General features: G+C 42.6%; 1 protein-coding gene across 4 annotated transcripts in view; it reads left to right on the top strand.

Moving 5' to 3' along the window:
• Positions 1-15233, top strand: part of IGF2BP1 (insulin like growth factor 2 mRNA binding protein 1) — a 122381-nt gene that overhangs the window by 46562 nt on the left and 60586 nt on the right. For all 4 annotated transcript variants that reach the window (XR_008309844.1, XR_008309845.1, XM_053261786.1 and 1 more), the window contains 3 exons: positions 10930-10978; positions 13604-13655; positions 14200-14263. Coding sequence is in view for 2 of the 4 variants with exons in the window: in XM_053261786.1 (XP_053117761.1) it covers positions 10930-10978; positions 13604-13655; positions 14200-14263 (165 nt within the window). In the remaining 2 variants the exon portion in view is untranslated. The remainder of the gene's footprint in view (positions 1-10929; positions 10979-13603; positions 13656-14199; positions 14264-15233) is intronic.

Here is a 15233-nt window from a genome sequence, read left to right as displayed (position 1 = left end):
AGAGACCCGAGTTCAAATCCCCATTCAGCCATGATATTAGGGTGACTCTGGGCAGTCACTTCTCTCTCAGCTTAACCTACTTCACAGGGTTGTTGTGAGAAGAAACTCAAGTATGTAGTACACTGCTCTGGGCTCCTTGGAGGAAGAGTGGGAAATAAATGTAAAAATGAATGAATGAATGAATAAATAAATAAATAAATAAATAAAACTTGTGATGATTTTATGCTTTAATGTGAAAGCAGCATTTTGCCTAACCACAAAGCCTGTATCATCTCTATGGGAGGAGAGCTGGTCTTGTGATGAGATAAAAGGTAAAGTGTGCTGTTGAGTCGGCTTCGACTCCTGACAACCACAGAGCCCTGTGTTTGTCTTTGGTAGAATACAGGAGGGGTTTACCACTGCCATCTCCCGCGCAGTATAAGATGATGCCTTTCAGCATCTTCCTATATCACTGCTGCCCGACATAGGAATACCAACCTGTTTAACCATATAAAGAGAAACAAACAAAAAAGATTCTATACATCATTACAAAAGGTGCCAAATCTTCTGAAAGTAGTATATCAGTGAAGTAATACAAGAGGGTCTAGCAATGAATAAATTATTGTAATTTAAAAATCTTAGCAATATCCAAGGTGTATAACATTCACAATTTTTCTACTTAACTGGCCCACTCCCTCCTTAGCTGCAGAGAGCTTATCAAGGAAACAATGTTCACATGGGTGCATGTATTATTATTATTATTGTTGTTGTTGTTATTTAAAGTATTCACTCTGTGAGATGATGCCTTTCAGCATCTTCCTATATCGCTGCTGCCCGATATAAGTGTTTCCCAAAGTCTGGAAAAACATACCAGCGGGGATTTGAACCAACAACCTCTGGTGATAAAATAAAGTGTGCCATCAAGTCGATTTTGACTCCTGGCATCCACAGACCCCTGTAGTTTTCTTTGGTAGAATACAGGAGGGGTTTACCATTGCCTCCTCCCACACAGTGTGAGATGATGCCTTTCTGCATCTTCCTATATTGCTGCTGCCCAATATAGTACCAGCAGGGATTTGAACCAGCAACCTTCAGAAGCAGCAGAAGACTGTGTGCATGCTGCTGCATCTGTTTATGAACAGCCTTTAGCAAGGGGATCATGAAGGGGTAAAGTGTAGTTGCATGTGTTTTATTGCATTACTGGGCATGTCTTGTCTGCAGAAACCCATTGCTGCACAAAGATAAGATTCACTGATTTGGGACAATTGACTACTATCCTCACCAGTTTCTTTCTCTTTCTTTTTAAAGTTAATGCCTCCACTACTTCAGCTCTTTTTGATTCAGTAGACAGAATGTTAGGTTCCAAACAAAATCACTGTAAGAGACCTAGTGAGTAATCTTGTCTATCTCTCCTCTGTACCTAAAGCTCTGAGTTCAGATTTTGCCTCTGGCATGGGCAAAGCTGGAAGAGTTCTGGGCACATGAACTACTGTGCACATTAAACTACTCCAGTACCCAGGAACTGGAAATAGTTTCTTAATGCTGACCAGAGTTATAAATTTGAAACTGAGGTAGTTGGTGCCTGATATTTAGAAATACTTTAATAGCTCAGACCAGGGGAAATGGGTTTCTCTTTGCCTCATTGCCCTGTCTGTAAAAAGGGAGACAACAGTGATTTGCCTTATAGGTTTGTCGTGGGAACAAATGAGGTAAAGGTTTTGCAAAACATGTTGCACATTAAAAGTACATGACTGACTATGATTATGCATACCTGCTATTTGCATCCTATATTGCAGAATTCAGATGGTATTTGTACAGTGCTCCTTCTGTGCTTTGTTAATTTATTATTTATTTTTTTATTTGGTATATTTATATACTGCCCTATACAAAAAGTCCCTGGGCGGTTCACAATAATAAAAAAACATTAAACAACAATGTAATTAAAACAATTTAAAATACAATAAAAAGTCTAAAAACTGAAACTTTAAAACTATAAACTAAAAGCCTGACTGAATAGGTATGTTTTTAGTTCCTTCTTAAAAACATTCAAAGGGGAAACTCTAATTTCATTAGGAAGTGAGTTCCAGAGTCCAAGGCAACTCTAGAAAGGGCTCTGTTTTGAGTCGCCACCAATCACGCTGGTGGCAACCTCAGCCGGACCTTCTCAGATGATCTTGAGAGGTGGTGGGGTTGACGAAGAAGAAGGTGTTCTCTTAAATCCCAAGCCGTTAAGGGCTTTATAAGTAATGAGCTCTGCAGGAGTTCTTTTAGCTCTGTAGGTAGGATGGGAAATGATCAAAGTTCTAGGAAGTTTTCACATCTCCCATTCTGAATGCATGTTGAAATCTGGTTTACAGTTATCTAAGAAGCACTTCACACATTACACACAACTGCCATAGCTACACCTGTGTTCACACTGCCTCTGTCTGCAACAAAGATACAGAGGACAACTATAGCATCTTAAAAATTTGTGCTGGTGAGTCCTGGTTGTTCACAGCTCCCAGGTGTGTATCTACTGTATGTTCAGGAATGTGTGTTTACCCTTCAAGCGCCATGATTTGTTATGGGGAGCACTGCTATGCCATGGTGTCAAGTGTGAAATGGTCCTTAGAAGTGAGTGGGCTTTCTGGAAAATTTGGATTCAGAAAATTTTCTGGAAACTTTTCCTATGACTTAAATGGTGTGTTATATTATTTGGCATATTTACTTCACTTGTATATTTAATAATTTAAAAAAATTACATGGTGTATAAATAGCTCAAGAGTTTTGCTAATAGCCACAAAGTATTTAAAATGAAATATTTGATTAGGAAAAATTCAATAAAGCACATTTAATGTGATTTAAGTGTTCAAACCAATTCAAAGCTTTATATGGAAATTACTATTATTGGAATACTTGTAAAAGGTTTAAAGACAGCACACAATAGTGTTTTATACAGCACTTTCAGTCATGTGTGATGCAGAAATTTTCAACCTCCCCAGCTCAACAAAAAGGATGAGATGCTGCTTTATGTGTTTTCTGGAAAGAAATCAAAACTAATCACAGTTTTAGTTTTGCTTTTACTTGCAGTGTGAGATGGAATAAGAAGCTTAGCTTTGGCTTTGCAAGTCAACTCAAGATCAATCTGGTGAATTTATATTTTGTGTTTGGATTTGGATTATGTGTATTTTGATTTGATTTCCCCTGTTTACAAATCAATATCATTTTGCGGGGGGTGGGGTGTCCGTGTGCATGGGCGAAAGAGAGAGCGTGCGTGGGCACAATTTAAGGGATAGATTTGAAAACAATATCAGGAAAAGTAGCCATTCATTGTTGCAGTTTTAGTGGGATTACCTCTAGGAAGTATGAGGGAATCCCTCTTATTTTGTCCTGATAATCAGTTGAAAAAAATTCATTGCAACTTTGACTGCCTGATACTGTATTCATATCAATTCCTTAAGTTGCATTATTTCACGAAAGCAATATGTTCAGAAATGGAAAATGTTCAATGAAAAAATACAGCAATGGAAAATTTTCCACCCTACATCACTGCCCTTATATAGTTTGTTTCCACTGGCAAGCCAGCATGGGGTTCTATAGCTGGGTCAATTCAGAAGTTCATAGCTAGAGAGTCCATTTGTTATTACCTGGAAAAAAGCAGTTTATAAGATAATTTCCCATGAAATTATATAATTATAGTTATATAATTTCTATTATATTATAACTAATATAATAATTAGTTATAAGATAATTTCCCATGAATTAGTGCAGCTGGAAAGAGAAACAGACTAAATTTAGGATTAGTAATTCAAGTAGGGCTCAACCCTACTTTTCCCTTGCCAAATTTAGCAAGCCTGTGATGGTGAAACTATACCTGTTTCTGAGCATGTGCAGAATGTCTTTCCTTAACTAAATATCTGCAACCAGCACCCACTAATTTATGTGTTACGGAGCTTTAGGGTTTTGTTTTTTTTAAAAAAAAATACTATATTGATATGCCTCATTTATGGCAATGCACTTTGTTTATAAGGCAGTTAACCATTTAAAATAATGGCATACATTCTGATAGACACAATGTGCAAGGAAAAAAAGAAGGAAGAAGAAAATATGCAAATTTAGGTGCCACTTATAGCATTGTTAGTAATGGATCTGAAGGTATTAAGGTTGGGATGCCAGTCACTTCACCAGCCAGTTGACTGCCTTGGTCAAATATTGTCAAATATTCCATGTCCTTGTGTGGAACAGCAGGAGAAACTGACAATACTGTACCAGTGTTGACTACTCAAATATCCAGCTACTGGGGCAGGAGATTGATATCCAGAGCCCCACTGCTTCACTTTTTACAAATAAAAGCCTTTCCCCAAGAAACTAGTATGCAAACAAAAAAAGAGAATGGGAGAAGATGCAACACTACCAAACTCCTACATGCAAATAGTATGTCTAAACAGAGCTGGTGTTCCCTTGTAGAAATTGATGGGTGGTGGGTTGGCTTCAGAGTTCACAGAATGTGGAGGGCATAGATGGATAAAATATGGATTTGCATGTGTAAAATAGTCACAGCAGGTAGTGACATATGTGGCCATGGATCTGTTACAGTATTTGCATTTCACCACCCGTAAATCGCAGCTGCTTGGTGAGTTGAGGAATGTCCTGAAAGTCTGATAAAGTGGCCTTGTTCCACCTGCAGTTGTGTGGAGCAGCTGTTGCAGAGGGATGGGTTAATTTTGGCACTGAACATTCCCAACAATTCTATTTTGGGAAGCTGGAGTTAAGAAGAGCAAAATGAGGAAAAGACGGGTTGCTTACCGCTCTCAGTTTTGAACACTTGTTAAAATCCACTGTTGCCACTTATTCCTCTCTCTCTCTCTCCCTCTCTCTCTCTCTCTCTCTCTCCCTCTCTCTCTCTCTCTCTCTCTCTCTCTCTCTGCTGCGATCTTTTAAAGCCATTAAAACAAGAGCATGTTTTATAGACAACCCCTAGGCCCTTTATAGAGATTTTCTCTCTCTTTATTGACCCCCTGAGATTCAAGCTGACGCTCTCAGAGTGTAATTTTGCTCGTCCCTATCTCCTTCCGACGGATGCGCTTTTCAGAATGTTCCGGAGCGTCAAGCAGGAGACAAGGACCCAGATCCCAAAGACCTGGATCATTAGGAGACTGAATTACGTCTTGGATTTGCCTGCAGGATGTGGTAAAAGCCAAGAGTCCTAGGAGATGGGGCCGGAAGGTAGAATGGCTGATGGATGCTGTTATTTTGCCTCGACCAATACTTTGGAAGAGTTGTGAGATAATCCAGCTTGCAAAATAATTTAATACCCAAAAGAGGAACCTGTTGAAGATAAAAGGCCACACCTAGAAGCTTTCAGTGAGCCAGAGGGCTGTTGCACGATACAGCACAGAATGTGATGGTGGCAACTACTTTAAGGCTAGACCATGGGCAGTTGCTGCAGGGGACTTCTCAGTCTGAAGTTGGGACTGGGAGGACCAGGCAGGGAACAAGGACTAGAAGGAATAGACCAGGAACCAGGAACAGACCAGAAACCAAGACCAAAAAGAATGCTGAGATTCATAGACAGGGACTGAAGCCAAGCAAGTGTTCAGGAATAGCAGACATAGTGCACCAGGACCAAGAAAGCCTTGATAGTGAGGCAAAGCTCAGCCCAAGCAGGAAGTTTTTATATCCTTCCTGTCCTGGAAGGATCTGGTGGTCAGCCTGACTAGGCAGGACCAGTCTGTGGCCAGAGGGCTTTAGGTCCTGGTAAGACTGTTTCAGTTCAGTGGTCTGTTCTACAGGATAGCTGTATACAGAGTCCATGACTCTCAACTTCATCCCAGACAGCTCCTGACAGTTTCTAATAGTATCATCAAGAATTATATTTACAAAATGTTGGCACCAGGAAAGGAGGATAAATCTTGGGACTGTGCTAAACTCACCAGATATAAGAGCTAGCTGAAGATGCAGCAGAAGTGATGGGTAGAATGACGGGGGCAGTTTTTTGTTTTCTGTGTCACCTTTCTCCCTTCCCATTTATGTTAGTCTCCTTTTTCTGCCTCTTTCTGTCCTTATTTTCCTTCCCTTTGCCTGGAGTTTTTCCAGACAGCAGACTTTACTGCGGGTTTACTGCGAGGCTTTACTGCGCATTCTAAGTTGCCAAAAAAGAAAAAACACCCCCGACACAAAAACTGGATTTTTTCACCCTGTATATTAATCTGGCTACACTCTAACGCATAATGAAAAACCCAAATTCTGTGTGAAGTGCTCCCCGATAGCTCCCAGGGACTTTGGAGTAAATTTGGCTGATATGTGAACACACACCTCCATCCTGGAAGAGATATGAACAAAAACCCGGGTGTGAAAAACTTCCTGGCGAAGTCCTCCTTTCTCCTCCTGCTCCTCTTGTTTTTCTGGCCCTCCACCCCTCCTTTCTCAACCTTTCCCTGCATTTCCTTTCACTCTTGGTGACTGTTGCTGGTTTTATGTGCCATGGTTTTTTGTTACCCTCCCCCCTTTTGTGCGGCTGTATTTTTAACTGTGGTTTGGAGAATTAGCGATACTGTTTCTTTGATGGCCAGCTGAGGTTTCCAGTCGACATGAGCATTGTGAAAAGGGATGGAGATGGGGACCTGAAACATAGAACAGTAAACATTGGTGGCTGCTTGCCGAGACCTGGTCCTCCATTAAAAACAGTGGCACTTATTTGAAGGGTCATTAAATGTAATTACACTTCTGAGGTGGCGGTTTTCTATAGGGGATGGAATGTACCTCAGGTCTGAAGTTTTTAAACCCTTAAATGTCTCAGAAGATGATAGGAATATGGGTTTTATAACATGAGGAACAAACTCATGGCACATACATGTTAAACAGACATTCTAACATACATAGAAAGACAAAGAATAGATACTGATGTGCTTCACGCGACACGCTGTGGTGACACACGCGCAACGGAATGCGGTTAACTGAGCACTCACTCCGTTAACCTTATTTAAGGGGAGGGTGGTTTAGGCGGGCTAGCTGCCTTGGCAGCTCTGGGCTTTCTAGCCTGCTTTCCAGTGATCATGGGAATAGTTTCACTGTATTTCACAGGGGAAAGTGGCATCCTTTCATCAGTCTAAAAACATAACTGAGTGCTAAATAAATAAATATGGCAAATAGGCTTTTTGGTATTTTTGTTTTTTTTCTTTTTGGCTTGAATTGCATAATGTTTTAAACATATATTGTTGTTGTATTATTCTAATATGTGCTCAGGACTCTGTGCCCTCTTCAGACCCAGAAGCGAATAAGTGTGTTCAGTCTTGACCTCTGCAACTGGCAGGCAGTGAGACTGTTCACACAACTGAAAGTTGGGAGTCTGCACGTTCCCAAACCTGGGCAGGACATTTGTCTTCTCTAGTTTTTGGTTCTATTAACAGCATCAGTAAGAAGCTTCTAGATTGGCCAAGTATGCTGTAAGCACTAGGTTCCTGGCCTTCTGCCCTTGCCAACAGAATTGTTCGCTTCTGCTTGCTACACTTCAGGCTCCAGCTTTCAGCTTAAACCACTAGTGCCAGGAACTGGAAGGTCTAGATTTGGCTACAACCCCTATGACCCCAGCCTGGCTGTGAGACCTGCAAGTTAGCCATCACCCAAGACTACTCTCTGAGTGAAGCTGTTGGGGTAATACCGCTGACCTCACTGAATTCCAAAGACATCCTGACAGCACTTCATAATCATGTGTATCAAATCATGCTGACAGGTCCAGTAAGACCTACCCGGTGGTCCATCCTTTCCCATCCCAGTCCATCCCCTTTTGCACCTGGGCAAATCAAACCTGTCTCATAGCCAAATGTAAAACCAGATGGCTTAGGGGTGGGTGGGGGATAGTTTCATCCAGTAGCACCTGGAGTTGATTTGCAGCCACACATTCAGCTGCCTTGCCCTGAAAGAGTAAATTAGAAACTGGCTGGATGTCATTCTTCTGGATCAAGCGGTAGATATTTCTATTCTGGCTGCACTATTATATCTTAAGGCAGATCTCCTTTCTTGATATGAAGATGCATTCACCATCACTAAGGCATCCAGCTTCTCCTACAATCTGTAGCAAGCCAGGATTGACAAGGATCCAGCAAGTCCTTAGACAGGCAGGCCTTTCCAAGCTCTCTTTCTGCCTGCCTACATCAGGCAACAATAAGTGCTGTCTGCTTAAGCAGACGACACTAGAGATAGTATTTTACATATCCGGCTCAAGCCCTGCCACAACTACAGTGTCATAACTGGACCAGACTGGATGTGAGCCATTTTTGTCCACCAAATGAGTTTTCAGAAAACTTTAAAAACCAGTTGAGACCATACGTCTCTGGGGGAAGACCATCTTAATATATTTCACATTATTGAAAAGATCTAAAGTGCTGTGTGGACTCAAGGGTTCTGCAAGATAGGAGGGGTGCCACTGATGGTAGATATCCTATACCTGTAGGAGTTTGGAACAACATCTTGTGCCTCTCAGAAATGCATGCGTGCTTCCCTCCAGCTGCAAGCGATCCTCACCAATGGAGAATTGTGTTGATTGAGCGGAGGCTTCCCCCTTGCAAACACAAGGCCTACCTGTTTGCCGTCTGCCACCACAACTCATGATGTGCTGCACTGTGACAGAGGTCCTGGACCTCTTCCTGGTTGGTTTTTGAACACCCTATTAGTGTATCCCAAGCTCTCCTAACATAGGGTGTGGTAGCTGACTACTCGGAGCCCTGCTGCCTGCCAGGCAAGCATCCTCAGTTGCTTCAGGAATAGAGGAAGGCCTTAGTGTTCTTTCTCTCCCATTTGCTGCTGAAATGGGGGCTCCCCCTGCTAACTTAGCAAAGAGGCACCTTTTAACGTGGTGATTCTCTTTATTTATCAGGGTGGGGGAGTAACTGGCCCTATCTACTCCCAGCACAGTACCGCCAGTGACTGTTGCTGGTGTCTATCTTATGTTTCTTTTTCGATTGTGAGCCCTTTGGGGACAGGGATCCATCTTATTTATTTATTATTTCTCTGTGTAAAATGCCCTGAGCCATTTTTGAAAGGGTGGTATAGAAATCGAATTAATAATAATAATAATAATAATATTATGCTGCAGCAACCAATTACAAAAAGCAACTTTACCAGGAACTGCCTATATTTTGCTACGATATCTATAATAATAACAACAATATTGATAATAAAATTCAGCCATTCCAGGTCCTTGGGAAGGACCCGATGTCTGGATAAAACAAACCAGTCAATAACACCTGTCTGTGTAAACAAGAAATAAAAATAATAAGAAGAAAAGCAGTTTTACTGGGAACAGCCTATATTTTGCGACGATATCTATAATAATAATAATAGTAACAACAACAACAATATTGATAATAAAATTCAGCTATCCCAGGTCCTTGAGAAGGACTCAATGTCTGGATAAAACAAACCAGTCAATAACACCTGTCTGACTGTGTAAACAAGAAATAATAATAACTAGCTGAACCCAAGTGCTGCCGCCGTGGCTGGGCCGAGTGCTGCCGCCGCAGCTGGGCTGAGTGCCGCGGCCGTGGTCGCGGCCGGGCCCGCCACCACCACCACCATGCTGCTGGGCCACCCCCACCCCGTCGCTTCCGCACCACCATCACAGCGCTGTCGGGCCGGGCCGGGCCGCCCCCGCCGCCTCACATCTGCGGCCTGGCTGGGGCCCACCGCGGCTGCCACCTGGCCCGCGCCACCTGGCCCGCACCGCGGCCTGGCCCACCGCCTTGCCTCCACAGTCACCCAACAGGCCATGGCCGCCACCGCCGCTGTTCTCCTGGGTGCACCTTATCCAATCAGGCGCCCCCTCAGCCCAGCCAATCAGCTGGGCTGCTGGGACGCACGTTCTAAAGGCACACCCAGGAGAATTATATATATAGATAATATAAGAACTTCTTGTCCTTTGTGCCTTGATGCTGGAAGTGTCCAGAAGACACTACTGTGGGGAGGGGTTGGGTAAGGATGAAAAAAAGTGAGTGAGTGAGTGGGGACATGTGATCTCAACACTGACCGCCAGCTTTGAATGTTTACACCAAAATAGTCAAACTTCAAAATGACCTCTTTAATGCATAAAAGGTATTAAAATAACTTGCAGATTTTTACACAAAACATGTAAGCTAAAACAAAACCAAGCAAACCTTTTGGTGTAGTACACCATCCTCAGGGCTCCATTTAGCATGCCATCAACTGGCCCTATCCAGCCCTAGCACAGTATCCCTCCAGTGCCTGTTGCTGGTGTCTATTTTATGTTTCTTTTTAGATTGTGAGCCCTTTGGGGACAGAACAATCTGTATGTATGTATGTATGTATGTATGTATGTCACTATGTAAACTGCTTTGGGGGAATGGTATATAAATATTATTATTATTATTATTATTAGTAGTAGTAGTAGTAGTAGTAGTAGTAGTAGTAGTAGTAGTGCCACTAGTGCATGAACTGTCTGGAACAGCAGTTATTTTGTTCATGCAACTTCCTTGCACCCCATCCTATGCTAATGCAGCAGCATAATCCAAGTGCTACAGTGATGCTGATATCATCCCCCGAGTCTTTACATTTAAAGCATGCAAAACCTTTCTCTGCTCTGCACCCCTCTTTTTGCATTTCCAAGCTTTTATATTCTGGTGGTACAAATCAAAGTACTGTATGGATAGTGTTCCTTCCATACAGATATCTCTTTGTCATATTTTTATTTCTATCTATCTATCTATCTATCTATCTATCTATCTATAAATGTATTATATGTATTATATATATTTTTTTTGTGTGTGTATGTATGTATGTATGTGTATGTGTGTATATATACGTGTGTGTGTGTGTGTGTGTGTGTGTGTATATATATATATATATATATATATATATATATATATATATATATAAAAGACAGCTTCAAGATGGAGTGGGCTACAAATTTAAATAATCTCCTTTCCATCCTCCTCCTCTTTCTTTTCTTTCTTTTAGGAGCCGCAAAATTCAGATAAGAAACATCCCCCCTCAGCTACGATGGGAGGTAAGTTAGGAGACTGAAAAGTGCATAGTCTATCATGTGAATTTCTCCTTAGGCAAATGAAACAAGTGGAGCCCCACACAATACTTCCAAGACAATACCTGTTTGGGGCATAGGTAAAGAGATCCTTGGCCCTTCTATTTCTGGCTGTACATATGCTGAGGTTGAGTCCAGTTCTTGGAAAGGCTAGCCTTTCCTTTGCATGGTGGGTGTCTTGGTTCTAGAGCATGGTCTGAGTAGGGCACATCATCCAGCCACTTCATTGAAGCTAAGCAGGTTTAGGTTTGGTCAGTGCCTGGATGGGTGACTGCTTGGGAACTCTGGGTATACCATTTTGAATTTTTTGATGAAGAAAGCTGGGATTTAAATTTGATGAAGAAAGCTGGGATTTAAATTTGATGAAGAAAGCTGGGATTCATCATTTTAAACAAAGTATGATTCAAATCAGGTTTCTCACTGTTATTTCATATATTTCCAGGTATTTCATATATTTCCTAAACCAATTATTCATGCTAACTGGTTGATTTAACCCCTGAAATGTATTAATTATGTAAGAAGGTGTGCTTCTTTGCAGTCTTACTGCTTTCTGTTTTGATGCTGTTCCTTCTCCTGGACTGAATAATTGCCCAATCTGATCCTATTACCACCCCAAAAATTCAAAGTAGCTCTCAGTCTGAAACTTGTTCATACCAGGTGTTTGTTGGTTTTAATAAACAACTAAAAGTCCAGTATATTCCAGAAGCAAAGGCCAGTAGTTATTTTCTGGTCGGAATTGATTATTTTCATAAGATGAGAAGGAAATGTCCTTGTTTGTTTATAGCAAGTAAACATTCATAATTTGAGAACTGAAGAAATTACAGAGGTCAGATTGTTAAAGGGTATAATAGAAGTATGCAGGATCACCCAGGTAGACACAGTAGATTATCTTACTGATGGCATATATGATGGCATCTCCTGAAACCGGGACCTGAAGGCCAGTGCCTATGGTGACTTGGCAGTCCCTGGTCCCCAGTATCAAGCTCATGAGAACAATAGCATGTATTTTCTATTGTGCCATATTATACTGTTGAACCTAAAAAAGATGTTTCCCCCATAATTCTTTCTTTACATAGAAAAGCAGCCTTTAACAATGTGACTGACAGAGAACCATTGATTTTTAAAAAATATTATAAGCGTGATTATAGGTGTAACATGCTTGTGTACCAATTTAATTTAAATAATGCTTAGCACTTCTTGAGTGTTCAAAACACTTCACATGGATTATCTAGATACAGTCTTTACAACAGCCTTGTAAGAAGGACATTGATAAAACAGAACAGATTCAGAGGAGGTGATTGGGAAGGAACCATAACTCAGTGGTAGAGCATCTGCATACAGAAGGTCGGAGGTTCAGTCCCTGGCAGCATCTCCAGATAGGGCTGGGAAAGATTCCTGCCTGAAAACCTGGAGAACTGCTGCCAGTCTGTGAAGACAATACTGAACTAGATGAACCAATGGTCTGACTTGGTAGAAGGCAAGTTCCTATGTACCTAACGAGTGCCACTCACCCAGAGGCGTCCTACAGGTTTCTCCCATTAGTAGACTGCCTAAACTGCCATGGCCAACCCTATCAAAGAGGGGGCTGTCTTCACACCGATACCATTTCTCTATTTCGATAAAATATATTCGGTGTCATTTTTGCCCTGCCTGTCCTATCTCATCCCTTGAGCAGTAGCAGCCAGTGAGGACAGCACTGGAGGGGGGCGGCGGCGAGAGATATCTTTTAAAAATGAATCAGCGGGTGCGTACCAGCATTAGGGTAGCACCTTCAAGCTGCCTCAAGCAGTGGCGCTCCACCCAGAATCCCGTGTGGAGGCGTGGCCGTGGCCTCTGCGCATCTGCAGCTCACGCATGGGCAGAGGCCAGGGCCACACGGCCACCCCGAGGGATCCCAGGCAAAGCACTGCTGTCGCCACATGGGGTTTCGGGTGGAGCACTACTGCTTGAGGCCATGTGCAGGTGCTGCCCTAATGCTGGTAAGCAGCTGTTGATTTATTTTTAAAGATGCCTCTCGCCACTCACCAATCCACTGGCGCTGCCCTTACTGGCTGCTACTTCCCTTGAGTGAAACTTTATTGGCCCTGAGTTATCTTTGGTAAACTTACATGTACTCGAGTCTTAACCAGGTGCTAAATCTGTACTCCTGGGCTCTTTGGGATGTGTCAAGTCAAAATAATAAAGAGAGTGGCTGGTATGCTGCATGGCCTTAGGAGGCCAGACCAAACCCTTAAAGCAAAGTTTTGGAGTGTATGTAGAGGGACAATTCAGATGAACACCCCCTTCAAGTTATTAAGGGATGCCTCGACAGCTCGTCAGGGTGGGTGTGCCCTTAGTGTAACCCTGTCCTGATCACATGTTGTGGCTGGTGTCTTGTGAGGAAAGCTAATGGCAAAAAAGCATGTTGGGCATATAACAGATTATCATTAATTGTTTGGGTTTTCTGAGCATTCGTTTGAGGCCTTGTTTTTTGTTCCTGGTTTTGCCCCTCTGTTTAGTGCTTCCTTATATATATTTTTATCTTGCCAACATTTTCAGAGTAACGCAAGATTTCCCCCACCCCCTTTCTTTATTTCTTTTACATTTGAGCAGGTTCTGGATGTTTTGCTAGCCCAATATGGTACTGTGGAAAACTGTGAACAAGGTAAGATCCTTTGAGACGTTTCAGAGAATATATGAGGATAGGGCCAGAACACGGGCTCTTAATAGGGACCAGTGTTCCCTCTAACAGGGATTCCCAGATGTTGTTGACTACAACTCCCAGAATCCCCAGCTGCAGTGGCTTTGGCTTGAGGATTATGGGAGGTGTAGTCAACAACATCTGGGAATCCCTATTAGAGGGAACACTGATAGGGACAGTGCCACTTTCCTGCTTCCTTTCTGCCCATCCTTGTTTTACCCCCACTGAGAGAGGCAGGATGTGAAGAGAAGGCTGGGCTTCAGTTTTACAGCAGAACATTGCAGGATGGGCATTCTCCCTCTAGGTTCTGTCTTCTCATGGGAGAAGGAAGTGGCCTTTCATCCATTTTTGCTGGGAATGCTAAAAAACAAAAATGGATCTCTTTATCCTCTACCTCAGTTTTCTCTCATGCACTGGGGTTGAGTTGTTAATACTGAGCTATTTAGTCAGTAATAATAATAGTGCAAATTTTAGCTAACCCCATTTCCCTTTTTTTTCTTTATGTAAGTGAATACGGACAGTGAGACAGCAGTTGTCAATGTCACCTACTCCAACCGGGAGCAGACCAGACAGTAAGTTCAACATGCTTTATCGGCTTGCAGTTGATTCAGCCTTGGCCTTGGGAGTGTTTGGAACCCAGGATATGGTCTGAGGGCATATGATACAGCCACTTTGCTGAGGTTCAGCAAGCTTAGCCTGGTCAGTGCCTGACCATCTGGGAGTCCCATGTATGTGTTCAAGGGAGTCCCTTGACAAAGGGACTCCCTTGACAAATCAAGGGAGTCCCTTGACAAAAAGTGGGGTAGAAATGCAATAAATAGAATACCCAGAAGATTGACTCGTGCAGGGAGGAGTAGCTCCTCTGAGTAGGGATGTGCTTCATGGTTTGACACGCAGTTTGAGCACTTTCAGGGAAATTGTACTGGGAACTTGAAAGAAAAAGGAGAGCAGGGAAGAGAGAGGCCAGCGTTGGATGTCACCTTTGCATGGGGCGGCGGTAGAGTGTGGGTGGGAGAAGGCTAGTGCTCCTTTTCTTGCTCCCCTCTCGCTCACCAGCAAAAACCATGGTTACCCAAACCCCTTACCCACAGTTAAGGGGCTCGGATATGTGAAACCACGAGTAATGGAACCGCGGATATGGAGATTCTCCTGTACATGGTTATGTTTATCCTCACAACACCTCTGTTAGGCTGAGAAATAAATGAGTGGCTCAGAGTCACCCAGTGAGTTTCATGGCTGAATGGGGATTTGAACTCAGGTCTCCCTGGTCTAGTTCAACACTCTTAACCACTATGCTATGCAGACTCATATGAATCTAGTTTAAGGATTTACCATTGGGAAGCCCTGCCTCAAATCAAGCCCTGATGTAGCTATCCAAAAGTAGGCAGGATTTCTCTCTCTCTCTCTCTCTCTCTCTCTCTCTCTCTCTCTCTCTCTCACACACACACACACACACACACACACACACACACACACACACACACACCATTATCAATGTGTAGAAACAGTGGAGAGTGCCATGTTATCAAAACTAAATTCAGG

The sequence above is a fragment of the Hemicordylus capensis genome, chromosome 6 (assembly GCF_027244095.1).
Source record: "Hemicordylus capensis ecotype Gifberg chromosome 6, rHemCap1.1.pri, whole genome shotgun sequence".
Taxonomy (NCBI): domain Eukaryota; kingdom Metazoa; phylum Chordata; class Lepidosauria; order Squamata; family Cordylidae; genus Hemicordylus; species Hemicordylus capensis.
Note: the sequence above shows the minus strand (reverse complement) of the source record. Positions and strands in the feature narration are given on the sequence as shown.